The sequence below is a fragment of the Phocoena phocoena genome, chromosome X, assembly GCF_963924675.1.
Source record: "Phocoena phocoena chromosome X, mPhoPho1.1, whole genome shotgun sequence".
In the NCBI taxonomy this organism is placed as follows: Eukaryota; Metazoa; Chordata; class Mammalia; order Artiodactyla; family Phocoenidae; genus Phocoena; species Phocoena phocoena.
This window is the reverse complement of record NC_089240.1, coordinates 60152538-60179443: the sequence shown is the minus strand read 5'-3', so window position 1 is coordinate 60179443 and position 26906 is coordinate 60152538. Positions and strand designations below refer to the sequence as shown.

Here is a 26906-nt window from a genome sequence, read left to right as displayed (position 1 = left end):
CTTAAACTTTAGTTTTAGACCTGTTGTATTTGAGGTGACAATAAGGTTGGAGATGTGAGACAGGAGCTTGTGAGAAAGGTCGGGCTGCCTATAGATTTGATGGTTATTCACATGGAGATGACTGTTGAAGCCACAAGAATTGTTGAGTTCTCTGAGGGAGAAAATAAAGAGCAGTGGTTCTTAGATAGTGATATAAATGAGAGTAACCTGTGGAGCCTTTTAAACTATAGATGCCCAGGCTCCACCATTGGAGGTTTTGATTTGGGGGGTTTAGGATGAAACCTGGGCATGTCTGTAATTTGAAAAAATTTCTCAGGAATTCTCATGCATACCAAATATTAAGAACCAATGGTGTTGAGAGAACAGAGTACTGAGATTTTAACCTTAATTCTTCCAGTTACGGACTGGGAAGAAAAAGAGCAAGGATAGGAGACCACAAGTAACAGTCAAAATATTCTAGAGGAGACTCGCTACCCACTTATTGAGTACATACTCTCTCTTTTTTTTTTTTTCTGGTACGCGGGCCTCTCACTGCTGCGGCCTCTCCCGTTGTGGAGCACAGGCTCCGGACGTGCAGGCTCAGCGGCCATGGCTTACGAGCCCAGCCACTCCGCGGTATGTGGGATCATCCCGGACCGGGGCACGAACCCGTGTCCCCTGCATCGGCAGGCGGACTCTTAACCACTGCGCCACCAGGGAAGCCCGAGTACATAATCTTTTATAGGGTTGTCAAACCATGTTGTGGCAGGCAGTAGGTGAAAGGGACAAGGTAAGACTCCAGGGCAAAAATACCAGGCATACATTATGCTTGAGGATTTAGGAAGGAATGGGTTAAAGCTAAATAAACAGTAAAAATAAAGAATTCACAAATGCCAGAGGATGCAAATTTATATGTTGTTTAAAGTCAATTCAAATATCAAGCTGTGGGCACTGATGGAGCAGAGTAAGGCAGATGCAAGCAGTCAGTCAGCAAGCACCTAACCAAGATGTTTATAGTATAGAGGGGCCAAGAAGAGGCTGATGAGAAGACAAGGGTAGAGCAACAGCAACAAAGACAACAACATCTTTATACTGAAGTAGCATTCTGTCTGAGCCTCAGGTGCCTTTGGCCTAAAGGCTTTATTGGTTATAACTATACACAGCTGGATCAAGAATGTGGGGCTGAAAAAAAAAAAAAAAAAAAAAGAATGTGGGGCTGGAGCAAAGTTCTTAGACTAAGACATTTCCCACAGAGGGACACTGCTCAATGCTGAACCACGATAGAGTGAGGCATAGGAAGTAGTATTTTTCAAAAAGGTTATTATGATCGTTGTGAAATGTAGCTGTGAAGTCAGGGAAGGTGATCTTTGGGAGTGCAGCTTTAGTAAAGTGGTAAAGATGCAAAACAGGTTGCAGGGCATTAAGGAGACGAGGGAGTAGCAATAAAACAGTAGCTCATTCAGTTCAAGAAGTTTGACAGTGGGAGAAAGAGGAGAAATGGGAGGGAAGCTTGAAGCACAGTGGGGTTAGTTGAATTTTTTCAAGGAAGGGAGATGGATATATTTGAAGGTAGAGGGAAAGGAGTAAATTGAGAGGGAAGCACTGAAGATATCTTTGGAGAGGGAAAATAATTGAGATCAGGGTCCTTGAGAGTACAGAAGAATTAGTAAACTTTGAAAACAATAAAGGAAACATTTTCAAAACTGGAAATGTGGGTTTCCCTGGTGGCGCAGTGGTTGGGAGTCCGCCTGCCGATGCGGTGGGCATGGGTTTGTGCCCCGGTCCGGGAGGATCCCGCGTGCCATGGAGTGGCTGGGCCCGTGGGCCGTGGCCGCTGGGCCTGCGCATCCGGAGCCTGTGCTCCGTGGCGGGAGGGGCCGCAGTGGTGAGAGGCCCGCGTACCTCAGAAAAACCAAACAAAACTGGAAATGCAGGACAATGTAAATATATGTTTAGAAATTATTTTACTGAAAGTTTTTTCCCAGAAACAAATTAAATTTGTTGAGGGATGAATAAATTTTACATTTTGTAATGTTAATAAAAATTTGACTACATGGGGCTTCCCTGGTGGCGCAGTGGTTGAGAGTCCGCCTGCCGATGCAGGGGACACGGGTTCGTGCCCCGGTCCGGGAAGATCCCACATGCCGCGGAGCGGCTGGGCCCGTGAGCCATGGCCGCTGAGCCTGCGCGTCTGGAGCCTGTGCTCCACAACGCGACAGGCCACAACAGTGAGAGGCCCGCGTACCGCAAAAAAAAAAAAAAAAATCAAAAAATCTGACTACTTCAATTACCCGTAATTTAAGCTGGGCAAATCTTCTTTTTTTCATTGGAATATTAATTAAAAATGGTGTTAGCATAAGTAGAATGGCTGCTGAGATTTAATAACATCAAGACAACTAGTTCAGTTATATGTGAAGTCATCTTTAATAAATTGGGTATGTTTTATGATGAAAGAAACCACACAACTAAAGAGGTTACAATTATTCAAACTTTCCTATTTTCAGGGTAAATGAACTGTGTAATGAAGATATCTATATTTTCTAAGTTATGCTTCAAGAACTTTTACCTCATCTGCAGAAAATAATATATTTAGACCATTTCACATTTTAGGAGAATAATCTTAAACTATTCTGATGTTCAGGAATTTTGTCAGATGTTGAATAGCTTTAGATTCCAATTCTACTTAGAATTATTTTGCTGCCAGCATGGTGCATACAAGAGCATCATGTGAGTCTTTGGGATTTAAGACAGGCAGAAATTAAAATTTGGAAATTAGATATCTATCTGACTAAAGCATTAAGCCCATGATTCATTTGGTAATTTTCAGGTCATTTACTTTTGATAATTGATTTTTTAAAAAGACCTTTAAAGTTCTTATTTTTAACAACAAAAGTGGTTTCACTTCACTCCTCTTTTCTCTTTATATGTGTATATAAAAGGGGAATGAATGTTTTGTGTTTATGGGTATCTAATTACTGTTTTGCAGTACGGCATGTTGCTTGCAAGTTGATGTGTATGTGTGAAGGCTTAGCTGCTTCAGAAGAAGCTATTCAAAGACAAATTTTGGTAAGTCCTAATTAAATCAGGAGAAAGTGCAGATTCAGTGAGAGAGTCATTATTCCTGTGTAGATGGTTGAAGTTAGTGTAAACCTGGAAGGGGGTTATATCCTTTAGTTCTAGCAATGTTACTTTTATAATAATTATATCTATTACAATTAAAGGTATCAGCAGTACTGTAGTTATTACAGTGATTCAGTGGACTAATATTGAACTTATAATTCAGGATTTATGAAAAGTAAGGAAAATAATAAAAAGTAATAGTTTTCTGCTCCATCCCTTTCTACCCCCTGTCTTGCTTCCTAGAGGCAAGTAAGTTTTTTTAGTGGAAAGTATTTTTCCTAGTGTTTTAAAACAATATTTTATTGAAAAGCTCAAATGTACACATGAAGTAGAAAAGATAATATGATTCCCCTATTTACCTGTCACTCAGCTAGAGTAATCATCAACTCATGACCACTCTTGCTTCTTCTATATCTCCTCTAACAGCAAACCCCTGGCACCATGGATTATTTTGAAATAAATCCAAAGAAGCATTATTTTTCCCATGAATATTTCAGTACATGTCTCTAAAAGACTGGATATCTTTTTTTTTTTTTTTTTCGGATATCTTTTTTATTCAAACCCAATACCCATTATCATACCTGATAAAATTTAATAAAGATTTTTCTAAAATCATCAGATATCTAGTCTTCCCTCCCCCCAACCCTTCCCACCTCCCTCCCCCCACTTCTTTCCAGTTGGTTTTTTAGAATCAGGATTAAAGTCCACACCTTATATTTTGTTAATATGTTCTATAGTTTACTTAAATTCTGGATTCTGATAACTGCATCCTTATGGTGTCATTTAATATAGTACTTTGTCCTCTGTTTTTCCTGTAAACTGGTAGTTAGATTTAGAAGCTTGATCTGATTCAGGTTCATTTTTGTCAAGAATAATTCATAGGCGGTATGGTTACTTCCATCAGGAGGCACTAATGTCTACTTGTCTCTTTTCTGTTGTGTTAGTGTCCTTCGATGATTATTGTCCCCAGATCCATTATTTCTGTGGGGGTCTGCATATTCTAATTCTGTAGTTATTTTGTTTATTAACTGGAATAGAGAGAAACTTTCATCAACTATTTGGTTACTCTGAAGTATATTTTGTATAAGAAAGTCCTGACTCTTCCCCTTTATTTAACAGTTTTCAGAATAATGAGTTGGTTCTGTAACATCCTTAAATGATGACTGAGTGGGTTTTTGTTTAAAAAGTATTACTGTGAACTCATGGATTTTAACATATTTAATGACTTTCAGTTCATTGTAGTTATTATTCTTATTGAAGCACAATGTCCTGTTTTGGGCTGGAAGGAGCTTCTTTAAGTGATTCTGAGTCCTTTTGGCACGACCTCAGCAGTCTTTAATAGTTTCATTTGGTTTCCGATATGGCAAGATATCCAGGCTTATCTTGTATAGTTCCTACCCTAGACCTGGAATCAGCCATTCCTCTAAGGAGCCCTGCTTTCTTTTAGTGGAGAACGTTGTTTAGAACCCACAGTCTGGACATCACAAATGCTCATTACTATTGCATTGATTATTGTTTCTAGACCTTTTTAGTGGACAGAGCTATGACATATATTTTTTTTAAGTGAGAAAGTTTATAATGAGTTCATACTGATATTTCCAATTGATATTTAGGATTATAGGGTTTTACTTAGCTTCTTGATTTTATATTTGTGTGTCTTTGGTGCTAAAAATCTTGGTGCCTAACATTAAAGTAATAAATAACCTCTTTTATCCTAGAAAATGTATTTTTGAAACAGTTTCAGGATATAGCAATATCGATATTATTACTAAGAATAATTTCTAAAAACGTTTAGGAATTTTTTTGCACTTTTGTTCTTAGGATATACCTCACTAGGGATGTACAGTCAAAATATTGTATTAATATTATTAAAATATCTTAAAATTACCTGAAATAATTCCTTTCCCTATGATTAAGCTATCGACTTGCTATATAGATAGGTTTATTTGCTTCTGCTTGCTTTTGATTTTTGTGATTGCTCCCACCTACCCATTTTTTTTTTTTTTTTTTTTTTTTTTTTTTTTGCGGTACTTGGGCCTCTCACTGTTGTGGCCTCTCCCATTGCAGAGCACAGGCTCCGGATGCACAGGCTCAGCGGCCATGGCTCACGGGCCCAGCCGCTCCACGGCATGTGGGATCTTCCCGGACCGGGGCACGAACCCGTGTCCCCTGCATTGGCAGGCGGACTCTCAACCACTGCGCCACCAGGGAAGCCCCCACCTACCCATTTTGATTGAATTTTGTTTTATTTAATTTATTTATTTATGGCTGTGTTGGGTCTTCGTTGCTGCACCCAGGCTTTCTCTAGTTGTGGTGAGCGGGGGCTACTCTTGTTGCGGTGCCTGGGCTTCTCATCAACGGTGGCTTCTCTTGTTATGGGGCACTAGCTCTAGGCACGTGGGCTTCACTAGTTGCAGCACGTGGGCTCAGTAGTTGCGGAACGCGGGTCCTAGGGTGCATGGGCTTCAGTAGTTGTGGCGTGTGGGCTCAGTAGTTGTGGTGCACGGGCTTAGTTGCTCTGCGGCATGTGGGCTCTTTCTGGACCAGGGATCAAATCCATGTCCCCTGAATTGGCAGGTGGATTCTTAACCACTGCACCACCAGGGAAGTCCCTGAATTTTGTTTTATAATTATGTAAAATACTGACATGGTTCTGAGGTCAAGTCAAATCTAAAGGAAGTATATTCAGAGAAGTCTAGCTTCTATCTCTGTCCTCTTTACTCTGTTCCCTCCCTTCCCCTGTCGGTAACTATTTTGTTTATTATTCTTTTGATATGTATGTATGTATGCATGACTTTATGTATTTTATTGAAGTATAGTTAATTTACAATAGGAGTTTCATGTGTACAACATAGTGATTCATTATTTTTATAGGTTATACTCCATTTAAAGTTATTTCAAAATAATGGCTATATTTCCCTGTGCTGTGTTATATACCCTTGTTGCTTATTTATTTTATACATAATAGTTTGCATCTCTAAATCCCCAACCCCTTTCCTGTCCTTTCTTCCTTCCCTCTACCCACTGGTAGCCACTAGTTTGTTCTCTGTATCTGTGAGTTTGTTTCTGTTTTGTTATATATATTTGTTTGTCTTATCTTTTAGATTCCACATATAAGTGATAACATAGATTATTTCTCTTTCTCTCCTATTGTTTTTTTGAAACTTAAAAATATTTATTAATTCATTTATAATAACAGTAATCAAGGTATTACGTGTCAGCATAAATCACATTTTTAGCAGAAAATATCTATATTTTCCAAAGCAAGAGAAAATAAGTGAGAAGAGTGACATTGTTTTGCATTAAGTTCTTTTTACATAAAGTTACATCGCATTTTTTTATTCAAACGGAAAGTCACAAAAATTATCATCATCCTCATCAGTTCACTCAGTCCCATGTAATTATTTTTTTCATCTTGATCTTTTGTTAGCACTTTTATGAATTCATCAGTTTTCCATTAGAGTTCAGAAAATGCTTATTCATTCAGTTCAGCAGTATAGTCAGTTACCAGAAACCTGTACTTATCAGAGTCTTTTCCATGAATTCCTTGAAGATGAAACCCTTTTATAGGAAAATTTTTTTTTTTTGTGGTACACGGGCTTCTCACTGTCGTGGCCTCTCCCGTTGCAGAGCACAGGCTCCGGACGCGCAGGCTCAGCGGCCATGGCTCACGGGCCCAGCCGCTCTGCAGCATGTGGGATCTTCCCGGACTGGGGCACGAACCCATGTCCCCTGCATTGGCAGGCGGACTGTCAACCACTGCGCCACCAGGGAAGCCCTATAGGAACATATTTGCAAAAGAATCAGAGTACACGCAGAACTGTCTGTAAATGACAAAAGACTTAAAAATGACCACGGTTAAAGATTTGATGGAAGTTCATAATAATGCAATTGACAAGGAAATGTAGTTATTTCTGACATATACATTTTAAAGTAATAACTAGAATTATGACTTACAACATTATACCAGAACATATAAGATTTTTTAGGAATTTCATGTAATGTCTGAAACATTTATATTAACATATTTCCATACAAATAACCCAAAGAAAGTTTAGTATTAGTTTTTTTAAATTTAATTATATTTTTTTCAACAGCAGCTTCTTATTAGTAATCAATTTTATACACATCAGTGTATATATGCCAATCCCAATCGCCCAATTCAGCACACCACCATCCCCACCCCACTGCAACTTTCCCCCGTTGGTGTCCATACGTTTGTTCTCTACATCTGTGTCTCAACTTCTACCGTGCAAACCAGTTCATACGTACCATTTTCTAGGTTCCACATACATGCGTTAATATACAATACTTGTTTTTCTTTTTCTGACTTACTTCACTCTATGACAGTCTCTGGATCCACCCGCATCTCAGCAAATGACTCAATTTCATTCCTTTTTATGGCTGAGTAATATTCCATTGTATGTATGTACCACAACTTCTTTATCCATTTGTCTGTTGATGGGCATTTAGGTTGCTTCCATGCCCTGGCTATTTTAAATAGTGCTGCAATGAACATTGGGGTGCATGTGTCTTTTTGAATTATGGTTTTCTCTGGGTATATGCCCAGTAGTGGCATTGCTGGATCATATGGTAATTCTATTTTTAGTTTTTTGAGGAACCTCCATACTGTTCTCCATAGTGGCTATATCAGTTCACATTCCCACCAACAGTGCAAGAGGTTTCCCTTTTCTCCACACCCTCTCCAGCATTTGTTGTTTGTAGATTTGCTGATGATGCCCATTCTAACTGGTGTGAGGTGATACCTCATTGCAGGTTTGATTTGCATTTCTCTAATAATTAGTGATGTTGAGCAGCTTTTCATGTGCTTCTTGGTCATCTGTATGTCTTCTTTGGAGAAATGTGTATTTAGGTCTTCTGACGGTTTTGGGATTGGGTTCTTTGTTTCTTTAATATTGAGCTGCATGAGCTGTTTATATATTTTGGAGATTAATCCTTTGTCCGTTGATTCGTTTGCAAATATTTTCTCCCATTATGAGGGTTGTTTCTTCGTCTTGTTTATGGTTTCCCTTGCTGTGCAAAAGCTTTTAAGTTTCATTAGGTCCCATTTGTTTATTTTTGTTTTTATTTCCATTACTCTAGGAGGTGGATCAAAAGAGATCTTGCTCTGATTTATGTCAAAGTGTGTTCTGCCTGTTTTCCTCTAAGAGTTTTATAGTGCCTGGTCTTACATTTAGGTCTCTAATCCATTTTGAGTTTATTTTTGTGTATGATGTTAGGGAGTGTTCTAATTTCATTCTTTTACATGTAGCTGTCCAGTTTTCCCAGCACCACTTATTGAAGAGACTGTCTTTTCTCCATTGTATATCCTTGCCTCCTTTGTCATAGATTAATTGACCATATGTTCGTGGGTTTATCTCTGGGCTTTCTATCTTGTTCCATTGATCTATGTTTCTGTTTTTGTGCCAGTACCATATTGTCTTGATTACTGTAGCTTTATAGTATAGTCTGAAGTTAGGGAGTCTGATTCCTCCAGCTCTGATTTATTCCCTCAAGACTGCTTTGGCTATTCGGGGTCTTTGGTGTCTCCATACAAATTTTAAGATTTTTTGTTCTAGTTATGTAAAAAATGCCATTTGTAATTTCATAGGGATTGCCTTGAATCTGTAGATTGCTTTGGGTAATATAGTCATTTTCACAATATTGATTCTTGAAATCCAAGAACATGGTATATCTCTCCATCTGTTGGTATCATCTTTAATTTCTTCATCAGTGTCTCATAGTTTTTTGCATACAGGTCTTTTGACTCCCTAGGTATGTTTATTCCTAGGTATTTTATTCTTTTTGTTGCAATGGTAAATGGGAGTGTTTTCTTAATTTCTGTTTCAGATTTTTCATCATTAGTGTATAGGAATGCCAGAGATTTCTGTGCATTAATTTTGTATCCTGCAACTTTACCAAATTCATTGATTAGCTCTAGTAGTTTTCTGGTGGCATCTTTAGGGTACTCTATGTATAGTATCATGTCATCTGCAAACAGTGACAGTTTTACTTTTTCTTATCCAATTTGTATTCCTTTTATTTCTTTGTCTTCTCTGATTTCCGTGGCTAGGACTTGCAAAACTATGTTGAATAATAGTGGTGAGAGTGGACATCCTTGTCTTGTTCCTGATCTTAGAGGAAATGCTTTCAGTTTTTCACCATTGAGAATGATGTTTGCTGTGGGTTTATCATATATGGCCTCTATTATGTTGAGGTAGGTTCCCTCTCTGCCCACTTTCTGAAGTTTTTATCATAAATAGGTGTTGAGTTCTGTCAAAAGCTTTTCCTGCATCCATTGAGATGATCATATGGTTTTTATTCTTCAGTTGGTTAATATGGTGTATCATATTGATTGATTTGTGTATATTGAAGAATCCTTGCATCCCTGGGGTAAACCCCACTTTATCATGGTGTATGATCCTTTTAACGTGTTGTTGGATTCTGTTTGCTGGTATTTTGTTGAGGATTTTTGCATCTGTATTTATCAGTGATATTGGTCTGTAGTTTTCTTTTTTTGTAGTATCTTTGCCTGGTTTTGGTATCTGGTTGATGGTGGCCTCATAGAGTGAGTTTGGGAGTGTTCCTTCCTCTGTGGTTTTTTGGAAGGGTTTGAGAAGGATGGGTGTTAGCTCTTCTCTAAATGTTTGATAGAATTCACCTGTGAAGCCATCTGGTCCTGGGCTTTTGTTTATTGGAAGATTTTTAATCACAGTTTCAATTTTATTACTTGTGATTGGTCTGTTCATATTTTCTGTTTCTTCCTGGTTCAGTCTTGCAAGGTTATATACCTTTCTAAGAATTTGTCCATTTCTTCTAGGTTGTCCATTTTATTGGCATAGAGTTGCTTGTAGTAGTCTCTTAGGATGCTTTGTATTTTTGCGGTGTCTGTTGTAACTTTTCCTTTTTCATTACTAATTTTATTGATTTGAGTTCTCTCCCTCTTCTTCTTGATGAGTTTGGCTAATGGTTTATCAATTTTGTTTATCTTCTCAAAGAACCAGCTTTTGGTTTTATTGATCTGTGCTATTGTTTTCTTTGTTTCTATTTCATTTATTTCTGGTCTGATCTTTATGATTTCTTTCCTTCTGCTAACTTTGGGTTGTGTTTGTTCTTCTTTCTCAGTTCCTTTAGGTGTAAGGTTAGATCGTTTATTTGAGGCTTTTCTTGTTTCTTGAGGTAGGCTTGTATAGCTATAAACTTCCCTCTTAGAACTGCTTTTGCTGCATCCCATAGGTTTTGGATTGTCGTGTTTTTATTGTCATTTGTCTCTATGTACTTTTTGATGTCCTCTTTGATTTCTTCAGTGATCTCTTGGTTATTTAGTAATGTATTGTTTAGCCTCCATGTGTCTGTGTTTTTTACGTTTTTCTCCCTGTAGTTCATTTCTAATCTCGTAGCGTTGAGGTCAGAAAAGATGCTTGATGTGATTTCAGTTTTCTTAAATTTACTGAGGCTTGATTTGTGACCCAAGATGTGATCTATCCTGGAGAACGTTCCGTGCTCACTTGAGAAGAAAGTGTAATCTGCTGTTTTTGGATGGAATGTCCTGTAAATATCAGTTACATCTATTTGGTCTATTGTGTCATTTAAAGCTTGTGTTTCCTTGTTTATTTTCATTTTGGATGATCTGTCCATTGGTGTAAGTGAGGTGTTAAATTCCCCCACTATTATTGTGTTACTGTCAATTTCCTCTTTTATAGCTGTTCACAGTTGCCTTATGTATTGAGGTGCTCCTATGTTGGGTTCATATATATTTATAATTGTTATATCTTCTTCTTGGATTGATCCCTTGATCATTATGTAGTGTCCTTCCTTGTCTCTTGTAATATTCTTTATTTTAAAGTCTATTTTATCTGATATGAGTATTGTTACTCCAGCTTTTTTTTGATTTCCATTTGCATGGAATATCTTTTTCCATCCCCTCACTTTCAGTCTGTATGTGTCCCTAGGTCTGAGGTGGGTCTCTTGTAGACAGCATATAGATGGATCTTGTGTTTGTATCCATTCAGCAAGCCTGTGTCTTTTGGTTGGAGCATTGAATCCATTCACGTTAAGGTAATTAACGATAATGTATGTTCCTATGACCATTTTCTTAATTGTTTTGGGTTTGTGTTTGTAGGTCCTTTTCTCCTCTTGTGTTTCCCTCTTAGAGAAGTTCCTTTAGCTTTTGTTGTAGAGCTGGTTTGGTGGTGCTGAATTCCCTTAGCTTTTGCTTGTCTGTAAAGCTTTTGATTTCTCCATCGAATCTGAATGAGATCCTTGCCCGGTAGAGTAATCTTGGTTATAGGTTCTTCCCTTTCATCACTTAAAGTATATCATGACACTCCCTTCTGGCTTGTGGAGTTTCTGCTGAGAAATCAGCTGTTAAACTTATGGGAGTTCCCTGGTATGTTATTTGTCATTTTTCCCTTACTGCTTTCAATAATTTTTCTTTGTCTTTAATTTTTGCCAATTTGATTACTATGTGTCTCGGTGTGTTTCTGCTTGGGTTTATACTGTATGGGACTTGTTGCGCTTCCTGGACTTGGGTGGTTGTTTCCTTTCCCATGTTAGGGAAATTTTCGACTATAATGTCTTCAAATATTTCCTCTCGTCCACTCTCTCTCTCTTCTCCTTCTGGGACCCCTGTAATGCGAAAGTTGTTGCATTTAATGTTGTCCCACAGGTCTCTTAGGCTGTCTTCATTTCTTTTCATTCTTTTTTCTTTATTCTGTTCTGCAGCAGTGAATTCCATCGTTTTGTCTTCCAGGTCACTTATCCGTTCTTCTGCCTCACTTATTCTGTTATTGATTCTTTCTAATGTAGTTTTCATTTCAGTTATTGTATTGTTCATCTCTGTTTGTTTGTTCTTTAATTCTTCTTGGTCTTTGTTAAACATTTCTTGCATCTGCTCGATCTTTGCCTCCATTCTTTTTCTGAGGTCCTGGATCATCTTCACTCTCATTCTGAATTCTTTTTCTGGAAGGTTGCCTATCTCCACTTCATTTAGGCTTTTTTTTGGGGGGCGGTTATCTTGTTCCTTCATGTGGTACAAATCCCACTTGGCTTCAAAGTCTGATTCTCTAGGAATTCCTCCTTCCATTGCCGGACCCCCATGTTGGGAAGCCTGACGTGGGGCTCAGAACCTTCATTCCAGTGTGTGGACTTCTGTGGTATAAGTGTTCTCCAGTCTGTGAGTCACTCACCCAGCAGTTACGGGATTGGATTTTACTGTGATTGCGCCCCTCCTACCGTCTCATTGTGGCTTCTCCTTTGTCTTTGGATGTGCGGTATCTTTTTTGGTGAGTTCCAGTGTCTTCCTGTCGATGATTTCCAGCAGCTTGTTGTGAATCTGGTGTTCTCACAAGAGGGAGTGAAAGCACGTCCTTCTGCTCCACCATCTTGTTCCCTCTCTGTACTTTTGCTTTTTAAATATAAGCAAATAGGTATTTATTCATATCTCTACCTGCCCCGAGTGTCTTAGATAATTGGTAGTATTCCATACGTATACTTTTCTCCACCTTTTTTTTTTTTTTTTACCCAGTTTAACATTATATCTGACAGATCACTCCATAGCAGTATATAGAGATGCATGTTTTCGTTTTTTTTTTTTTTTTTTTAGCTACATAGCATTCAGTTGGTGCATGTAACTTGTCATATTCAAGCAGCCCTCTTTGATGGACATTTGGATGTTGCAGTGAATTGCCTTGTGCATATATCTTTTCCTATTTTAAGGCTATTGCTTGTAACCATTTTTTTTTTACTTCTCACGTTTACTTTCATATATCTTAATCATATGGTTGTATCACTGTATTAGTTTGCTAGGGCTGCCATAACAAAATACTATACAGTGGGTGGTCTAAACAGTAGAAATTTATTTTCCCACAATTGTGTCCAAGATCATGATCCAAAATCATGTCCAGGATCAAGGTGTTGGAAGGTTTGTTTTCTCCTGAGGCCTCTCTCCTTGGCTTGCAGATGGCTGCCTTTTCTCTGTGTCCTCATATGGCATTTCCTCTGTGTGGGCACACACCTGGTGTCCCTTTGTGTGTCCAAATTTCTTCTTAAAAGGACACCAGTCAGATTGGATTAGGGCACACGTAATGGTGTCATTTTAACGTCATCATTTTGTTAAAGGCCCTATCTTTAAATACAGTCACATTCTGAGGTACTGGGAGCTGGGACTTCAACATATGAATTTTTTGGTGGGAGGGGTCGACACAATTCAGCCTACAATAATTAAATCTTGATTTATCAGCTTCGTATATGGTCTGTTTCTTTCTGTTATGATAGGTGAAGATTTATCTCATCATATATTACCTCCCCTACTCCTTTCAGTTTTTGTTAATTATACTGTTTTTAATTTAATTATTATTATTTTAATTGAAATTTATTTAATTGAAATTTATTTATTTTAATATATTTAAGTTTTTATTTCTCCATCAGTTTTGGAGAGTATATCTTTACTTTCAACTCTGTGAAGATATTAGTACCTTTATCATTCTGTCTCCCTTTCCCCACCATTACCCTTCTAACTTCTGTTACCTCTCACATTTGCATTTTTGGCTTTATTGATTTCAAAGAATGGAACCTAAAAGGAGCATTTTATTGATTATGACTACTGTTTAATTCTGTGGATAATAATGGTATTTCTCTTTATGTTTCCATCTACTTGCTGTCTTAATTCTATTTCCTTAGGTATTCTGTTTGTTGAGTGTGATGTTCTTTCATATTATTGGTTACCCTCAAACATTTGGTGATTCTTGCTTATATTTAATTTGAGATTCCTTGATAGTCTTCTGTGTCACACTATTTACTGTAACTGAATCCAGTGACTGATGGAGAATTAAGACCAGAGGTTTTGCATTGACCTGTGTTGTCAGCCGCCTGGAACTCTGTTTTTCTCTAGCCTAAGTGATTGTACTTACTGTTCCTTTCTGGGGAGGAGGGGAGAATATATCTGTTGGGGATGAAGCCTACTGCCTGATACTCCTCCTGTTCATATCCAGAATGTTTCCACATTTTGCATTTTCGTGCATTTTAGGATATGGGATTTTGCCTCATTCCATTTGCTGTTTTTCAGAGGTTCTTCATAATTTCATATCAACTAAAAACGCCCCTTATTTTTCAGGACTATTATTAATAAGAAAAATATGTATATTTTTCTTTTATTTATAGAAAATATATATAAATCCCTAGAAAGGATATATATATATCATATAAATATATATATATCCTTTCTAGGGGTTCATAGTATATAAAATTTATAGTATATATATTTATAGTATATAAAACTTATAGTATATCATAGTATGTACTATATATACATCATTTCTAGGGATTTATAATAGAAGGGGTGGCTGTAGTGTGTGCTCAATCCTCTATCTTGATTCAGTCCTTGTTTGCTTCCACAGTATTTGTGCACATTACTTAGCAACTATTTATTTACGTGTCTGTCAGTTTATAATACTGTGAGCTTCTTCAGGGTGCCTGGCATGTAAAGGATACATAGTAAACGTTTGCTGGTCTAAGAAAAATTTTATTAGAGACATAGTTAAAAACTAGAACCGAGGTATGTTGACTTATAGTCTAGTGCTTATCATATAACTTTCTTCAAGTATGTGAGGCATTAAGTTTTTTTTTTTAAGATGGTGGTAGGAGTTTATTAATTTATTTATTTTTGCTGTGTTGTGTCTTCGTTTCTGTGCGTGGGCTTTCTCTAGTTGTGGCAAGCGGGGGCCACTCTTCATCGCGGCCTCTCTTGTTGCGGAGCACAGGCTCCAGACGCTCAGGCTCAGTAGTTGTGGCTCACAGACCTAGTTGCTCCGTGGCATGTGGGATGCTCCCAGACCAGGGCTCGAACCCACGTCCCCTGCATTAGCAGGCAGATTCTCAAGCACTGCACCACCAGGGAAGCCCCAGGCATTAAGTTTTAGAACTTTCTCTTCCTGTCTAAATTATCTCAATGTTTTCTTTTAGTATTTTCTTAGAAGATGTGTTTTCAAGTATATTAATTTTTTATTATTGCTTTTCTTAAGACCGTTTCTCTTTAATTATGGAGTTCTGAGCAGAGCACAGAAGTCTAATAAATGCTGTTAGTTTTTTGTTTTCTGTGGATTACACTACTGAATATGAACAGAGAATTAAATATTTTCTCCAATATAATCCTCAGTCAGTTTTGAAGAGGTGTGAGTTGTTAAAAATTATTTTCTAACTTCTTTCTTCCAGATGAATCTGAAAACAGGAAAAGGATGGGTGGATGGTGGAAATGCTGTGATCGCCGATGAGTTTTTTCAAGCTGCCATGGCTGTAAGTTACCATTGATTTTTAGGTGTGGCAGTTATTAGTAACAATTGTGGTTATTCTCATCATTACATTGTATTGTGGTTTATTTTCCAGGGTCTGGAGAAGTTATATGTCAAATTAATGCAGAGTTGCTCCACTGAGTTCCATGTGACTATGCAGAAGACTGCTACGGAGAGGGACGTTTTCAGAGTGCTTTCTTACCAAGCAGAGTCAGTAGGTATCATAGTCAGTAGGGCCTCGCAGTGGGGCATTTTATGTACGTAAATGCAAAAGTGATGACATGTAACCTATTAGAAGAAAGTCCGGTGTCATTGGTCTTTTATAGGATATTATATTTGGCCTTTTTAATCTGTTTTATATCTGAAGGTGACGTTACTAATGGTGATTGGTACCTATCTGGGTGGGTGAGATTGAAAAGACTTATATAACTAATCATCATTTTCAACCACTGCATGTAATACCTATCATTTATTTGTGGCAGTGGCTTCTACTTGAAATACCTGTCTCTGTGGATATCTTACATTCACAGTCTACCTAAAATATTTGCCCAAAAAGAGCCTTCACATTAGCAATTATTCTGGGTTGTTCGCTGATGTTTTCTAAAAGTCTGCTGGTATCAGTGTTCAGAGTTGTACTTTACCTCAGTTTGGCTTGTGGGTTTTCTTCTTTTGTCACCATGCAGTTAGGTGTGCATTTTCAGTTGACAAAATGTAATGTGATGAGTTTACTCTCTGAAATTATGTAATTCTAGAAATGAAAGAGACCTTAAGAATCATCTAGCGTAATCTTAGTTTTAATTTTTAACATCTTCATTGAGATATTTATAATTTGTATACTATAAAATTAATACCATTGAATTGTACATTTAAAATGTTTTAGTATATTCATAGAATTGTACAACCTTCACCAGAGTCTTAAGTTTAAAACATTTTCATTACCCCAAAAGAAACCCCCTATCCATTAGCAGTCACTCCCTATTCCTCCTGACCCCAGCACTAGCAACCACTATTATATTTTCTGTCTTTATAGATTTACCTGTTCTGGGCATTTCATATAAATGAAATCATACAATATTTGATCTTTTGTGATTAGCTTCTTTTACTTAGCATGTTTTCAAGGTTATCTATGTTGTAGCATGTATCAATATTTTTATTACAGAATAATGTTATACTGTATGGATATACCAAATTTTGTTTATCCATTCATCTATTGATGAACAGTTGGATTGTTTCCAGTTTGGGGCTATTATGAATAATTCTACTGTGAACATTCATGTACATATTTTTGTGTGTACATTTTTACATTTCTCTTGGATATGTACCTAGGAGCAGAATTGCTGAATAACATTATTACTCTATGTTTAACCTTTTGTGAAACTGCCAGACTGTTTTCCACTGTGGCTGTACCATTTTACACTGCCACTAGTCTCTGAGGGCTCCAATTTCTGCATATCTTTGAGTTTTATAGATTTAGCACTTACATTTAGGTCTTTGATCCATTTCAAGTTAATTTTTGAGTATGGCATGGGGTGGGAGTCCAGCTGCATTCTTTTGCATATAGCTATCCAGTTGTCCCAGCACCATTTATTGAAAAGACTATTCTTTCCCCATTGAATGGTCTTAGCACTCTTGTCAAAAATTAATTGATTCTGGCGAGACTCTGGAACTCTTATTTGACTTTGTGGCGTGAAGAGTTTGTGAGGTGGTGTTATCCCGATTTTACAAATGAGGAGCCTGAAGCTCAGGTAGAATGCCCTAAAACCAATAACACATTGAGTAAATAATACTTAAATAAGAAGGCTACTAGAGGAGACCTTCAGGATGGCAGAGGAGTAAGACGTGGAGATCACCTTCCTCCCCACACATACATCAGAAATACATCTACATGTGGAACAACTCCTACAGAACACCTACTGAATGCTGAAGAAGACCTCAGACTTCCCAAAAGGCAAGAAACTCCCCACGTACCTGGGTAGGGCAGAAGAATAAAGAAAAAACAGAGACAAAAGAATAAGGATGGGACCTGGACCTCTGGGAGGGAGCTGTGAAGGAGGAAAAGTTTCCACACACTGGGAAGCCCCTTCCCTGGTGGAGACAGCAGGTGGTCAGGGGGGAAGGTTTGGGGCCATGGAGGATAGCGCAGCAACAGAGGTGCAGAGGGCAAAGCAGAGAGATTCCCACACAGAGGCTCGGTGTGGACCAGCACTCACCAGCCTGAGAGGCTTGTCTGTTCACCTGCCGGGACGGGCGGGGGCTGGGAGCTGAGGCTCCGGCTTTGGAAGACAGATCCTAGGGAGAGGTCTGGGGTTGGCTGTGTGAACACAGCCTGAAGGGGGCTAGTGTGCCACAGCTAGCCAGGAGGAAAAAGTCTGGAACTGCCTAAGAGGAAGGAGACCACTGTTTTGGGGTGCGCGAGGAGAGGGAATTCAGAGCACCACCTAAACGAGCTCGAGAGACGGGCGTGAGCTGCGGCTATCAGCGCGGGCACCAGAGACGGGCATGAAACGCTAAGGCTGCTACTGCAGCCACCAAGAAGCCAGTGTGCAAGCACAGGTCACTGTCCACACCTCCATTTCCGGGAGCCCGTGCAGCCTGCCACTGCCTGGGTCCCGTGATCCAGTGACAACTTCCCTGGGAGAAGGCTCGGCGCGCCTCAGGCTGTTGCAACGTCATGTTTGTCTCTGCTGCCGCAGGCTTGCCCCACATTCCATAACCCTCCCTCCCCCCGGCCTGAGTGAGCCAGAGCCCCCTAATCAGCTGCTACTTTAACCCCATCCTGTCTGAGTGCAGAACAGACACCCTCAGGCGACCTACACGCAGAGGCGGGTCCAAATCCAAAGCTGAACCCCAGGAGCTGTGTGAACAAAGAAGAGAAAGGGAAATTTCTCCCAGCAGCCTCAGGAGCAGCGGATTAAATCTCCACAATCAACTTAATGTACCCTGCATCTGTGGAATACCTGAATAGACAACGAATCATCCCAAAATTGAGGCGGTGGACTTTGGGAGCAACTGTAGACTTGAGGTTTGCTTTCTGCATCTAATTTGTATCTGGCTTTATGTTTATCTTAGTTTAGTATTTAGAGTTTATTATCATTGGTAGATTTATTTATTGATTTGGCTGTTCTCTTACTTTTCCTTTTATATATATATAGATAGATAGATAATTTTTTCCTTTTTCTCTTTTGGTGAGTGTGTATGTGTACACTTCTTTGTGTGATATTTTTCTAAATACCTTTGCTTTTACCGTTTGTCCTTGGGTTTTGTTTGTCCGTTTTTTTTTTTTTTAGTAGAGATTTTAGTGCTTGTTATCATTGGTGGATTTTTTTTTGGTTTGGTTGCTCTCTTCTTTCTTTTTTTCTCCCTTTGCTTCTGAGCCGTGTAGCTGACAGGGTCTTGGTGTTATGGCAGGGTGTCAGGCCTGTGCCTCTGAGGTGGCAGACCCAAGTTCAGGACATTGGTCCACCAGAGACCTCCCGGCTCCACGCAATATCAAACGGCGATAGCTCTCCTGGATATCTCCATCTTGACGATAAGACCCAGCTCCACTCAACGAACAGCAAGCTACAATGCTGGACACCCTATGCCAAACAACTAGCAAGACAGGAACACAACCCCATCCATTAGTAGAGAGGCTGCCTAAAATCATAATAAGGTCACAGACACCCCAAAACAAACCACTGGTCACGGTCCTGGCCAGCAGAAAGACAAGATCCAGCCTCATCCACCAGAACACAGACACCAGGCCCCTCCACCAGGAAGCCTGCAGAACGCACTGAACCAACCTTAGCCACTGGGGGCAGACAACAAAAACAACGGGAAATATGAACATGCAGCTTGCGAAAAGGAGACCCCAAACAGAGTAAGTTAAGCAAAATGAGAAGACAGAGAAACACACAGCAGATGAAGGAGCAAGGCAAAAACCCATGAGACCAAACAAATGAAGAGGAAATAGGCAGTCTACCTAAAAAGAATTCAGAATAGCGATAGTAAAGATGATACAAAATCTTGGAAATAGAATGGAGAAGATATAAGAAACCTTTAACAAGGACCTAGAAAAACTAAGAGTAAACAATGATGAATAACACAATAAATGAAATTCAAAATTCTCTAGAAGGGATCAATAGGAGAATAACTGAGGCAGAAGAATGGATAAGTGACCTGGAAGGTAAAATAGTGGAAATAACAACTGCAGAGCAGAATAAAGAAACAAGAATGAAAAGAATTGAGGAGAGTCTCAGAGACCTCTGGGACACCATTAAACGCACCAACATTCAAATAATAGGTATCCCAGAAGAAGAAGAGAAAAAGAATGGGACTGACAAAATATTCGAAGAGATTATAGTTGAAAACTTCCCTAATATGGGAAAGGAAATAGTTAATCAAGTCCACGAAGCGCAGAGGATCCCATATACAATAAATCCAAGGAGAAACATGCCAAGGCACATGTTAATCAAACTGTCAAAAATTAAATACAAAGAAAAAATATTAAAAGCAGCAAGGGAAAAACAACAAATAACATGCAAGGGAATCCCCATAAGGTTAACAGCTGATGTTTCAGCAGAAACTCTGCAAGCCAGAAGGGAGTGGCAGGACATACTTAAAGTGATGAAAGGCAAAGACCTACAGCCAAGATTACTCTAGCCAGCAAGGATCTCATTCCAATTTGATGGAGAAATTAAAACCTTTACAGACAAGCAAAAGCTAAGAGAATTCAGCACCACTAAGGCAGCTTTATAACATATGCTAAAGGAAATTCTCTAGGTAGGAAATACAAGAGAAGGAAAAGACCTACAGTAACACACCCAAGACAACTAAAAATGAAAATAGGAAGATACATATCGATAACTACCTTAAATGTAAATGGATTAAATGCTCCAACCAAAAGACATAGACTGGCTGAATGGATACAAAAGCAAGACCTGTATATATGCTGGGTCACTTCAGACCTAGGGACACATACAGACTGAAAGTGAGGGGATGGAAAAAGATATTCCATACAAATGGAAATCAGAGGAAAGCTGGAGTAGCAACTCTCATATCAGACAAAAGAAAACTTAAAGAGTATTACAAGAAACGAAGAAGGACACCATGTAATGATCAAGGGATCAATCCAAGAAGAAGATATAACAATTGTAAATATGTATGCACCCAACATAGGAGTATCTCAATACATAAGGGATATGCTAACAGCCATATAATGGGAAATCGACAGTAACACAATCTTAGTAGGGGACTTTGACACCCCACTTTCACCAATGGACAGATTATCGAAAATGAAAATAAATAAGGAAACACAAGCTTTAAATGATATATTAAACAGGATGGAGTTATTTGATGTTTATAGGAAATTCCAACCAAAAACAACAGAATACAGTTTCTTCTCCAGTACTCATGGAACATTCTCCAGGATAGATCATATCTTGGGTCAGAAATCAAGCCTTGGTAAATTTAAGAAAACTGAACTTGTATCAAGTATCTTTTCCGAACACAGTGCTGTGAGAGTAGGTATCAGTTACAGGGAAAAATCTGTAAAAAATACAGACACATGGAGGCTAAACAATACACTACTTAATAACCAAGGGATCACTGTGGAAATCAAGAAATACCTAGAAACAAATGACAATGAAAACAGGATGGCCCAAAACGTATGGCATGCAGCAAAAGCAGTTCTAAGAGGAAAGTTTATTGCAATGCAATCCTACCTTAAGAAACAAGAAACATCTCAAACAACCTAACCTTTCACGTAAACCAATTAGAGAAAGAAGAAAAAACACCCAAATGTAACAGATGGAAAGAAATCATAAAGATCAGATCAGAAATAAATGAAAAAGAAAAGAAATGAAGGAAACAGTAGCAAAGATCAATGAAACTAAAAGCTGGTTCTTTGAGAAGATAAACAAAATTGACAAACCATTAGCCAGACTCATCAAGAAAAAAAGGGAGAAGACTCAATAGAATTAGAAATGAAGGAGAAGTAACAACTGACACTCCAGAAGTACAACGGATCATGAGAGATTAGTACAAGCAACTATATGCCAGTAAAATAGACAACCTGGAAGAAAGGGACAAATTCTTAGAAAAGCACAACCTTCTGAGACTGAACGAGGAAGAAATAGAAAATGTAAACAGAGCAATCACAAGCACTGTAATCGAGACTGATTAAATATCTTCAAACAAACAAAAGCCCAGGACGAGATGGCCTGACAGGCGAAGTGTATCAAAAACTTAGAGAAGGGCTAACACCTATCCTTCTCAAACTCTTCCAAAATATAGCATAGGGAAGGACACTCCCAAACTCATTCTATGAGTCCGCCATCACCCTGATACCAAAACCAGACAAAGACATCACAAAGAAAGAAAACTACAGGCCAATATCACTGATGAACATAGATGCAAAAATCGTTAACAAAATACTAGCAAACAGAATCCAACAGCACATTAAAAGGATAATACACCATGATCAAGTGGGGTTTATCCCAGGAATGCAAGGATTCTTCAATATATGCAAATCAATCCATATGATAAATGATATTAACAAATGGAAGGAGAAAATCCATATGATCATCTCAATAGATGCAGAAAAAGCTTTTGACAAAATTCAGCACACATTTATGATAAAAACCCTCCAGAAAGTAGGCATAGTGGGAACTTACCTCAGCGTAATAAAGGCCATATATGACAGACCCACAGCCAACATCGTTCTCAGTGGTGAAAAACTGAAACGATTTCCACTAAGATCAGGAAGAAGACAAGGTTGTCTACTCTCACCACTGTAACTCAAAATAGTTTTGGAAGTCTTAGCCACAGCACTCAGAGAAGAAAAAGAATGAAAATGAATCCAAATCGGAAGAGAAGTAGTAAAGCTGTCACTGTTTGCAGATGACATGATACTATGCAAAGAGAATCCAAAAGATGCTTCCAGAAAACTACTAGAGCTAATCAGTGAATTTGGTAAAGTAGCAGGATACAAAATTAATTCACAGAAATCTCTTGCATTCCTATACACTAAGGAAGAAAAATCTGAAATAGAGATTAAGGAAACACCCTCATTTACCACTGCAACAAATAGAATAAAATAGCTAGGAGTAAACCTACCTAAGGAGACAAAAGACATGTATGTAGAAAACTGTTAAGTCACTGATGAAAAAAATTAAAGATGATACAACCAGATGGAGAGCTATATTACGTTCTTGGATTGGAAGAATCAACATTGTGAAAATGACTGTACTACCCTAAGCAATCTACACATTCAGTGCAATCCCTCTTAACCTCCCAATGGTATTTATCACAGGACTAGAACAAAAAATTTCACAATTTGTAGGGAAACACAAAAGACTCCGATTAGCCAAAGCAGTCTTGAGAAAGAAAAACAGAGATGTAGGAGTCAGGCTCCCGGTCTTCAGACTATAGTACAAAGCTATAGTAATCAAGACAGTATGGTACTGGCACACAAACAGAAATATAGATCAATGGACCAGGATAGAAAGCCCAGAGATAAACACACGCACATATGGTCACCTTATTTTTGATAAAGGAGGCAAGAATATACAATGGAGAAAAGACAGCCTCTTTAATAAGTGGTGCTCGAAAAACTGGACAGCTACATATAAAGGAATGAAATTAGAATACTCCCCAACACCACGCACAAAAATCAACTCAAAATGGATCAAAGACCTAAATGTAAGGCCACACACTATCAAACTCTTAGAGGAAAACATAGGCAGAACACTCTGACATAAATCACAGCAAGATCCTTTCTGGCCCACCTCCTTGAGAAATGGAAATAAAAACAAAAATAAACAAAGGGTACCTAATGAAACTTAAAAGCTTTTGCACAGCAAAGGAAACCATAAACAAGACGAAAAGACAACTCAGAATGGGAGAAAATATTTGCAAGCGAAGCAACTGAGAAAGGATTAATCTCCAAAATTTACAAGCAGCTCATGCAGCTCAATATCAAAAAAACAAACAACCCAATCCAAAAATGAGCAGAAGACGTAAATAGACATTTCTTCAAAGAAGATATACAGATTTCCATCAGACACGTGAAAGGATGCTGAACATCACTAATCATTAGAGAAATGCAAATCAAAAACTACACTGAGGTATCACCTCACACCACTCAGAATACCAGCATCAAAAAATCTAGAGACAGTAAATGCTGGACAGGGTGTGGAGAGAAGGGATCCCTCTTGCACTGTTGGTGGGAATGTAAATTGATAACAGCCGCTATGGAGGACAGTATGGAGCTTCCTTAAAACTACAGCCGTGCAATCCCACTACTGGGCATATACACTGAGAAAACCGTAATTCAGAAAATGTCATGTACCACAGTGTTCATTGCAGCTCTATTTACAATAGCCGGGACATTGAAGCAACCTAAGTGTCAGTCAACAGATGAATGGATAAAGAGGATGTGGCAGATATATACAGTGGAATATTATTCAGCCAGATACATACAGTGGAATATTACTCAGCCATAAAAAGAAAGAAAACTGAGTTATTTGTAGTGAGGTGGGTGGACGTAGAGTGTGTCATACAGAGTGAAGTAAGTCAGAAAGAGGAAAACCAAATACCGTATGCTTACACATATATATGGAATCTAAAAAAAAAAAAGAGGACTGAAGAACCTAGGGCCAGGGCAAGAATAAAGATGCAGACATAGGGAATGGACTTAGGACACAGGGAGGGGAAACGGTAAGCTGGGAGGAAGTGAGAGAGTGGCATGGACATATATACAGTACAAAATGTAAAATAGATAGCTAATGGGAAGCAGCCACATGGCACAGGGAGATCAGCTCAGTGCTTTGTGATCACCTAGAGGGGTGGGATAGGGAGGGTGGGAGGGAAGCGCAAGAGGGACGAGATATGGGAATATATATGTATAGCTGAATCATTTTGTTATAAAGCAGAAAGTAACACACCATTGTAAAGCAATTATGCTCCAATAAAGAATTTAAAAAGAAAAAGCCCCCCAAAAGGCTATAATTTTTAGATCTGTGTCGACTAAACATAGGAGGACTAGAGAGTTACAATAATGTTATTTTTGAAACTAAAAATCAAGTTTAATGATCTAGAGAACAAATCAAATTGATCTAATTTGGCCATTGTTTTAAAAAAATTTACCTCTATTTATCAGTCTGGGATTGCACCGCCTTTCCGATTCCAGAGGCTGTTCCAACCAAGAGCCTTTTGATGAGGAAATGACACAGGGAATGGAGTGTAATAAAATACCAAGTGTGTTATTTTGAATTCTTCTCATGCTTGAGAATGGAAATACTTTAAGCTTTGTTAAAATGGTGCAATTTTATATTTTCCATTTGACTACCTTAAAACGTTCATTGTCTTTTAATGAAACTACAGGGGGCAAGAGCAGAGATGAAAAGATGTAATACTGTAAAAGGGATGGCTTTTAGCTTCTAGTACTTGAGTGAAGACACTACAGTAAAGTAAGATGGAGTGCAGCAACAAGTTTTGTGCCTTGAAGCCTCCTCTTCTCTGTGGCAGTAATTTGGAGTTAATTTGTGCAGCTTCTCAATAAAAGACTTTGTGTTTAAAAAAAAACATTAATTGATCCTAAATGTGAGGGTTTATTTCTGGACTCCTGATTCTCTTCCATTGATCTATATGTTTGTCCTTTTACCAGTGCCACACTGTCTTGATTACAGTGGCTATGTAGTCAGTTTTGAAATCAGGAAGTGTGAGTTTCCTAGCTTTGTTATTTTTCAAGGTTATTCAGCTCTTCTGGGTCTCTTGCATTCCCATATGAATTTTAGGATATGCCTCTCAATTATTGCAACAAATCAGCTGGGATCCTGATAGGAATAGCGTTCAATCTGGATCAATTTGAGGAGTATTGCTATCTTAATAATGTTAAGTATTCTGATCCATGAATATGAGATATCTACCCATTTATTTAGGTTTCGTTTAATTCCTTCTTATTTTTTAAATGATGAAACTGAGGTTCAGAGAGAAGGTGTGAGTTAGTTGCAGATCTAAGACCAGAACCAAGATTTTCTGACTTTTAGTCTAGTGCTCCCTACCCTACAACGTAGGTTGACCATTTAAAAAGAGAACCCCTTGTGGTAATTTTGTCTTGCCTTGTAATGTTAATATCCTTTGTGGGCTACTTTAATGCAACTACTATAAAAAACTGATATGAAGTCCAGCAGGTCTTGGTCTTATATCTCAACTATTACATGAACTTGCTGTATGACCTTGGGCTGTTACTTAAACTCCTCAAGCCTATAAAATTTCAATATTTAAGAAACCAACTCCCTATGTAAAACACTGTGTCACTGGTACATTTGGCTTGATAGCAGTTCACGTGAGAAAAAAACCTGAGTGCTTTATATAATTTTTTATTGACATATACTTGATGTACAGTATTATATGTTACATGTGTACAATATAATGATTGACAGTTTTTAAGGTTATACTCCAGTTACAGTTATTATAAAATATTGGCTATATTCCTGTGTTACACGATACATCCTTGTAGCTTATTTTATACATAGTAGTATCTTTTTCTCTTTCTTTTTCTTTTAAATTTGTTTTAACATTTTTATTGGAGTATAATTGCTTTACAATGGTGTGTTAGTTTCTGCTTTATAACAAAGTGAAACAGTTATACATATACATATATCGCCATATCTCTTTCCCCTTGTGTCTCCCTCCCTCCCACTCTCCCTATCCCACCCTTTAGCTGGTCACAAAGCGCCGAGCTGATCTCCCTGTGCTATGCCACTGTTTCCCACTAGCTATCTATTTTACATTTGGTAGTGTATATATGTCCATATATACACTACCACTCTCTCACTTTGACCCAGCTTACCCTTCCTCCTCCACGTGTCCTCAAGTCCATTCTCTAGTAGGTCTTCGTGTTTATTCGATTTTGCCCCTAGGTTCTTCATGAACATTTTTTTTTGATTCCATATATATGTGTTAGCATACGGTATTTGTTTTTCTCTTTCTGACTTACTTCACTCTGTATGACAGATTCTAGGTCCATCCTCCTCACTACAAATAACTCAATTTCGTTTCTTTTTATGGCTGAGTAATATTCCATTGTATATATGTGCCACATCTTCTTTATCCATTCATCTGTTGATGGACACTTAGGTTGCTTCCATGTCCTGAGTCCTGTAATTAGAGCTTCAGTGAACATTGTGGTACATGCCTCTTTTTGAATTATAGTTTTCTTACTCAGGGTATATGCCCAGTAGTGGGATTGCTGGGTCGTATGGTAGTTCTATTTTTAGTTTTTTAAGGAACATCCATACTGTTCTCCATAGTGGCTATATCAACAACTTACATTCCCACCAACAGTGCAAGGGGGTTCCCTTTTCTCCACACCCTCTCCAGCCTTTATTGTTTGTAGATATTTTGATGATGGCCATTCTGACTAGTGTGAGATGATATTGCATTGTAGTTTTGAGTTGCATTTCTCTAATGATTAATGATGTTGAGCATTCTTTATATGTTTGTTTTCAATCTGTATATCATCTTTGGAGAAATGTC

At 38.2% G+C, this 26906-nt stretch overlaps 1 protein-coding gene across 1 annotated transcript in view; it reads left to right on the top strand.

The window, feature by feature from the left end:
* TEX11 (testis expressed 11) overlaps nucleotides 1–26906 on the top strand; it is a 338390-nt gene that overhangs the window by 18620 nt on the left and 292864 nt on the right. The window contains exons 5-7 of the mRNA XM_065900178.1: nucleotides 2966–3045; nucleotides 15310–15390; nucleotides 15481–15600. Coding sequence (XP_065756250.1) covers nucleotides 2966–3045; nucleotides 15310–15390; nucleotides 15481–15600 — 281 coding nt within the window. The remainder of the gene's footprint in view (nucleotides 1–2965; nucleotides 3046–15309; nucleotides 15391–15480; nucleotides 15601–26906) is intronic.